Genomic DNA, 7,758 nt, shown 5'->3' with positions numbered 1-7,758 from the left:
TAATAAAAAATCGCGCGATTTTTTATTAAAAATTTTCGCCTGCTGCGCTTGTCAGTTTTTTTTTTATATATTGTAGGTATTTAACCCCATACCCTCCTTTACTACTAATTCAATGCTGAGCAGGAAAATGGGTACGATAAAAACTATTCTCTTTTATTGTCATTTTCTTAGGTGTGGCTGCACTCTTCTAATGTCAGTGTGAAACCATGGTTGAATCAACGGTTCTGTATTCACAATGTGCGTATACATATATAAGTGCGTGATAATTATTAAAACTTACTTAATTTACTAAAAATACATCATAAATGTAAAAAATATGTTTACATTTCATTGTGCGGGGTTTTAATGTAACTATTTTGCCGAAGTGTCTACATAAATATAGTGTTTATTGTGTGAAATGGCGCCGAGAGGTTAGTTCAATTTACAAACTTTAACAACAAATAACTTAAAAACTATAAGCCTCCTGCGGCAAAAAGTATATATATTTGCAATCAGGAGAACACCCCACATAGCCACTTTTTTTGTACGCGGGGGATGCCAAACTAAAATTTTCCCAATATATCTACAAGTGTATAAAATAATATTGTGTTACAAAAAATTATAGAACTTTTAGCTACAAGTGAATCACGAATAACTTGTAGACTTGTTACAATTGTAAACTTTGTATTACAGGCCCCAGGTCGCGGTCGCGGTTTAGATGTCTAGCAAGCTAACTAGAAAGCTGACTACCAGCTTAACATCGAGGGAATATTGAAAATAACGCGAAGTTTTTGCTATTTGTTAGTCAGATGAATAGCAAGTTTAATTCAATCTCATTTAACTAAAACATTAGTGCGATTCATAAAACGTCGCAAAGTGGCATTTTTGGCGAAATGGCAATGTTGCGAACAAATTTGTATGAACGACCTATCGCAACTCCGGATTGCAAATATAAAATTTTTTAAAAATGCCGCGCGTTAGAGAAAAAGAAAAGTTTTTACAATTATATTTCGAAGCAGCCTTAACTGATATACTTTTTCTTGAAGTAAGTATTTGAAGACAATAAAAAACATGTGTTTCGCGACTTTGACTTTGCAATGATTACCAGCTCAAATAACATGGCAATGTCGCAATTTTGTCGCAAAAAGTGTCCTTACAAAAGTAATCAGCTGTATCGCAAGGTTGCAAATTTTGCGACAAATGCAACATTGGCAACAACTTTGCGACGTTTCATGAATCCCACTATCCCGCTACTATTAAAATAGTAGCGATAGCGATGTTAAGCTTTTCTTAACTTTCCTTTAATGTTGATGCGCATTTTGCACTTGTAATTCACATCTTTCACTTGTATGCTGCTGAATATCTGACAGACGAAAACAAACATGCACAAAGTCAGCGTAATCTACTAGTCAGCTTGTTAGTTAGGTGAGCAGAAAACTGAGTATAATGTGCGCTCTCGTATAGTCGCCTGAGTTTGTTTCGTTAGTCAGCTTGCTAGTCATCTAAACCGCGACTAGGACCTGCTGTTTTTTTTGCTAAATATTCTTCCTTATTTAAATTTTTAGCAACCTAGACACATACATTTTTGGGTGAGTTTGTCCGTATTATGTACATTAAATTAAATAGTACTGAAAAGTACTGATGTACAAATTTCCACAAAAATAAATCTGGCAACCCTAACTATGACCATCGTGTTTTACAAATATTAAAAAAAATGATAATTGTTCTGAAAGTATGTATGCACATAAATTGATGCCCTATTTATTGAAATCAATTAAAAAAGGCGAGGCTAGGTAATTTAAGTAGAAATACGGCCTTGGATTTTAGAAGTGTTTCTGATGAATTCTTACTATTTACTAAAAATTTCGTATCTGAGAAGGTTGTTTAGCGTAAAGTTTGCTTCTAACAGGTCTATTCTGCACAATTTTGTGACCGTTACCGTTGTGAATGTTACCACTTCTTGTCACCGCGATTCTAGGTACGTTGGTAATGCAGTGAAAATATTCAGCAGTTCAGCTATGAAGATTTGTGGCAATTCTTGTATTGCATATTTCACGGGGCAATATTTTGTTACCAGTTTATGAGATGGTAACCAAATTTACCGGTTACAAGAGCGCACAGAATGCGAAAAACATTTAAAAATTGACAGACGCTTTAATTACCGGTTACAAACTTTATGTTACTAGCGCAGAATAGACCTATAACACTCCTATTGTACTAATAAATTGATTTAAACATGGTAAATGAAAACATGTCTGCAATATTTTACGTAGCAAAGGAAAATTCATTTAGTGATGTTACTCATATGTAATTGTTTACATTACACTAATTAGTCTAAAATTTCTTATATATATTTCAGAACTTATACAATAATCATGGTTGTACTCTCAAAATATATTGACTTTGCGGTTAAAAAGTACGATGGGAGTGGGTTTTCAAAAACCGCCATTAGCAATGCTATACTCGGTGCAGCAATTTGCGCCTACACATGTAAAGTCACATATCTGTTAATTGGAAAACATTTTATCAATAAAGATGAGCAACATCGGGCAACGTTGCTTACAAATATCGAAGATGAAGACCTGTTAGTTACACCAATGGATGATGAAGACTCGAAATTAGCCGAAGCTGAAAAATTGGTACTTGCCAAGCAATTGAAAAAGAATAATAATACACAATTGGAGCCAGGCCTGAATAAAGAATTCATACAACAATTAAGTAAACTTGTGAAGATTATGATACCAAAATGTGTATGTTATGAGACTGGCCTACTGATTGTTCACACTTTGTGTTTAATATCGAGAACATTCTTATCAATTTATGTAGCTGCTTTGGAAGGCGCTATAGTCAAATTTATAGTGCGAAAGGACGTTAAACAATTCGCTATAGTGCTCTTGAAATGGTTTGGAATTGCGATACCCGCTACGTTTATAAATTCCATGATAAGATTTCTGGAAAGCAAGCTTTCATTAGCCTTCAGGTAATGAAAAAATTTAATTTCTGTTATATATGAAATGAAGTGGCAAGGCCACTACATTGAATTGATATTTTACACATCTAGCAACTGTTGTTGCTAGAACATTCTTCTTATCATTAATTCTCAGGATTTTCTTTGCAATGTACTTTTCACTCATATTATTTATTGACTAAAATAAAAATTTGTATACAAAAATTTTGATGGTGGATTAATAGTATTCATTATTTCTTGAGTAATAAGTTTTGACAAAGGGAAACCATAATTCCTTCACAATCATTATTATTGAAAAAACTTCGAGTGGGCGCATCAAAAACATTCTAATTTAATGTTGCATGATAATAAAAGGCCAGGCCGGTTAAAAAATACGCGACCTGAAGCGTAGTGTTGTTAATTTAAGCTGAAATAGCGATACGATTCTCAATTTGGCCATACAAAAAACTGTCACCTGAAATTGCCTCAACTTCAGGAATTCAACTCGGAAAATTGCATATTGTGAGTTATTAATGAGCAAAAAGAAGAAAAAATAAACGTAAATAATAAGCAAATAAAAACAAAACAAAGGAACCGAGCAAACAAACAACAAACAAATAAACAAACAAACTGTCATAGAAATTGAGATGGCAGTGTAAACAGCTACTCAATTTGAAATTGAGTGTTGAAATTGCGGAATTTAGACGTTGTGGAAGTGCTCTTTAAGTGAAAAAACTGCTTTATTATGACTTGTTGATGAGAAAGTGCTTAGGGAAATTTTTGTTTCCTTATGTACAAGATTAATCTTTTAAATAAGTATATTTGTTACGTAAATACTTCGCAAAATTGCCCATTTTCATTGGTTGTTGTATATAAATCCCATTAAACTAATCACATCTTTCTGAAGTAGCTTAAAGCAGAGCTTCCTAAAGCAGGTTCCGCGGAACCCAAGGATTCCGTAGAAAAGTCATCTGGGTTTCGTGAAATGATTAATTTCTGGCTGTTAAATAATTAAACAGATACATAAAATCATATATACAGTGACGGGCAAAACTGTAACATGGTGTAACACTTTTTACTTCAGCCATCGCTATCTTTCCAAGGTCTAACGCCTTTGATACTTTTGTTGTATATTCTTGTTGGTACATCCCTACTCCCTCTCTCATAACGAATTAAAGTCAATCCAACAACAATAATAAAACCAGCAGACCAAAATGTAAATTAAGGCATATGTTACAGTTTTGCACTGTGAGAAATTAGTATGATTTTTATTGTGTTAAGTATGTCCAATCATTTGTTATTTTTACTCAGTCAGTCCTTTGTAATAGTCATTCAGTCTGTCGTTTGTAATAGTCATTCAGTCGGTCTTGTAATAGCTTAAGTTTTGGATTTGCTAAATAAATTTACAACCCTGTGTTCTACTTTCGCTTTGCTCTGTTTCGCGATCCCGCTGATTGAATTGCCATATAAGTTCGGGCAACGGCACAAATTTTCATCCATCACGCGAGCAAACCGAGGGTAGAATACTGGAAAATAAACTTGCGGAAGTGCGCATGTTAAACCAAAATCTTGGTGTCGTGATACGCTTTATTTTCCATTTTACTTGTTCGTCGCCGAAGTATATACGCTAATTTGCCGCCATTTCGTCAACGAGTGTGCTAATTTGCCGCCATTTAGTCATTCGCAATTTCACAAGAAAGCGACTGCCGACTTTGTGCCAATTTTAACTGGCAGTATTTGAAGCGAGGGATTACATTTGTCATAGCACACAAATTTGCTGTTTGATCATCAAATTATAAGGACTTTGGAATGGAGCGTTCGCCTGTACGTCGGAGTAAGCGCAATCAGCCAGAAGGACTAGTGCCTGCCATTCAATCGTCAGGCAGCTTAGCGAAGATTGCCGCCACGTCCGCTAAAGCTGCCGAACACCATAGCGCTCCACCGCCCAGTGTCATGAAACTTAATGGGCCGGGCACTCAGCCGTCCAGTGCTCCGCCAACCAATGCCTCGACATTCAGCGCCCCGCAGTCTAGCGCTCCGCCGTCGAGTGCTTCGGCATTCAGCACCTCGCAGTCTAGCGCTTCGACATTCATCGCTCCGCATTCTAGCGCTCCGCCGTCCAGTGGTTCCACATTCATCGCCCCGGAGTCTAGCGCTCCGCCGCCCAGTGCCATGAAACTTAGTGGGCCGGGCACTCCGCCGTCCAGCGCTCCGCTAATTAATGCCTCAGCATTTAGCGTCTCGCCAGCTAGCGCCCTGCCATCCAGTGTTATGCCACCTCCTGCGCCAGCGTATAGCGCTCCATTGACTGGCGCTTCGTCACACAGAGATCCGCAACGTAGCATTCAGCAGTTCAACGTGCCATCATACACAGCGAAGCCATCTAGCGCTCCACCAGCCAGCGGCCTGCAAGCAAGTATATTCGACCAGACTCACCAGGTAAGCGATTTTACTTCAAATCCTATACATGTCAATGCCAACCCGAACGCTGCCGCCTCAGTCAGCGTCTCTGCTAGCGTCAACCTCGCCAGTAGCGAATTCGCCCCTGTAATTGCCACAACGATGGCGCCAACTGCCCCTGTAAATGACAGATGGACATTCTTTATATAATGCAGCAACAAATAAGCATGTTAGAACTACAACTTAAGAATGCTCAGGCCCAAATATCTGAAGGCGAACGCCAGCGTATTGCAACAGTACCGCCACATTCGATGCCGCCTGTAGTCTCGGCCTCCCAGCCGACGTATATGGTAGTATATCAGCTTTACCACATGTCCCTATTACTACAAATAGGGGCTCTGTTGACCCTCTCAACGGGCAGCCAGCCACCTCAGTGCAATGTAGTCGTCACCTTATTGCAACAAACACGCAGCCAACGCCTAAAATTTTTTTTTGAACCGGGGTCGTCAGATATGTCAGGCAATAGCGCATCTGTGCGTTCACCAGCAATAACTCTAGGGGTCAATCCATCGTTAGTTAACACTGCGTCCTTTCCACGAAAGATAATCGAACTGCCACAGTTTTCGGGGCAGCCAGAAGACTGGCCAATATTTTATGCGTCATTTGTGGAATCAACTGCGGTTTATAATTATACTAACTTTGAGAACAATCAAAGATTAAACAAATGTTTAAAGGGCGAGGCAAGAGATACGGTCAAATCTTTGCTAATTCACCCTAATAATGTATCCGCGGTAATTGACCAACTCCGTTTTCGGTTCGGTCGCCCAGAACAGCTCATACGTAGTCAACTTAAGGTAGTCCGCGATATGCCATGTATTTCTGAAGCTGCCATCCACAAATTAGTCTCGGTTGCAACAATCGCTAAAAACCTCACCGTGTTTCTTCAATCTATCGGTGAAGAAAAACATTTAGTAAATCCGACATTACTAGAAGAACTAATAGCTAAGCTGCCCCTTAGCAAACGTTTAGACTGGGCGAGGTATTCGGTATCGATTCGACCGTATCCCACAATTATCAACTTTAGCGAGTAGCTGTCAGAGGTTGCGAGTTTTGTCCAGATGGTCCAAGACCACGAAGGTCGAGAACCAAAACGCCGCGCAGTGCTACATGCAGCTGCAGAACAACGCCCATTGAAATGTATGATCTGTCAAGGGGACCACCGAGTTGCAGAGTGTCGTCGCCTGCTCGAGGCCAACGTATCGGATCGGTGGAAGATAGCCAAACGTTTACGTCTGTGTTTTAGCTGCCTATCGCCTGGACATGCCACTCGTGATTGCCGCCGCCGGAAAGCATGTCCAGTAAATGGATGCCAAAGACATCACAATCATTTGTCACATGATGATGATGTCTGTCGCCCGGTCAGATCCGCCGCCGCTCCCGATGCACCAAATCCGAACAACGCGGTTCTCAATTGCTCCGGACATCCTTCAGGCAATTTATTGTTTCGAGTGGTTCCTGTCACACTGTACGGTTCAAATAAGCGCGTGAATACGTATGCTCTTTTAGATAAAGGGTCTTCGATTACGATGATGGACGATTCACTAGTACAGGAGCTTGGGCTCAAATGTCAGCAACGTCAAGTGGAGATTCCGGGGTTCGGGGGAAAAGCGGCAAAGGAAAAGGTAGCGGTCGCAAACCTTTTTATCAGTGGTCTGAGTATGAAGAAGCGTCACATGCTTCGCAACGTTCATGGTGTAGCCAACTTAAATTTACCGGTGCAAAGCCTCAGCCAGGGGGATATCTGCAATGCCGTCAGATATGAAAATAAATTACCAGTACAGCCATGTGAAAATGTATCGCCTAAAGTTTTAATCGGTCTAGACCACTGCCACCTTGGGTTACCAACTAACCCGATATTAGCCAATCGCCATGGGCCGTTCGCCACCAAGAATGATAGAATACAAGATTGCGCCGATCAGAGAGGATTTTTGAGAATAACTTTTGTGTGACGTCACACTGGTGCAATTGCGAGAGAGAAATGCCAAAACGTGAGCAAGAATGGAAGAAGAAGCAAAAATATTGCAGGGAAAACGTAAACAATTTGCACCAGTGCACATTAGGTCAAATGATTACTTTTTCTGTGCGAAATTAATAGCAGCTAAAATATAGCATTCTTTTAATATAAAAGGATGGAAACCGTTAAAAAAGTGTAAAGCCAGTAAACAAAATGACTTGGCTTTCGTAAAACAGACTTTTTTATGTTCAAATGATGAGTATATGTGTTAAGTAGCTCTCGAAAACATTATCCAAATACTCAACCCGGAGGGGGTTAAGCTACATAAATAAAACAAGTATGGTCATATGTACATAAATGGTTTCATCTAGGGATTAAAAAAATATATATTATCGAAGTCCCTTAATAAAAAAAAAAA

The 7,758-nt window shown here is 39.3% G+C and overlaps 1 protein-coding gene across 2 annotated transcripts in view; it reads left to right on the top strand.

Moving 5' to 3' along the window:
* Positions 1–2,318: 2,318 nt before the first annotated feature.
* Abcd1 (ATP binding cassette subfamily D) overlaps positions 2,319–7,758 on the top strand; it is a 214,574-nt gene continuing 209,134 nt past the window's right edge. For both annotated transcript variants that reach the window (XM_017612434.1, XM_017612433.1), the window contains exon 1: positions 2,319–2,959. In XM_017612434.1, coding sequence (XP_017467923.1) covers positions 2,355–2,959 — 605 coding nt within the window. In that variant the 5' untranslated portion in view covers positions 2,319–2,354. The remainder of the gene's footprint in view (positions 2,960–7,758) is intronic.

This window comes from Rhagoletis zephyria, unplaced genomic scaffold (genome assembly GCF_001687245.7).
Source record: "Rhagoletis zephyria isolate East Lansing unplaced genomic scaffold, Rhagoletis_zephyria_1.1 Rzeph_scaffold_00539, whole genome shotgun sequence".
Taxonomy (NCBI): Eukaryota; Metazoa; Arthropoda; class Insecta; order Diptera; family Tephritidae; genus Rhagoletis; species Rhagoletis zephyria.
Note: the sequence above shows the minus strand (reverse complement) of the source record. Positions and strands in the feature narration are given on the sequence as shown.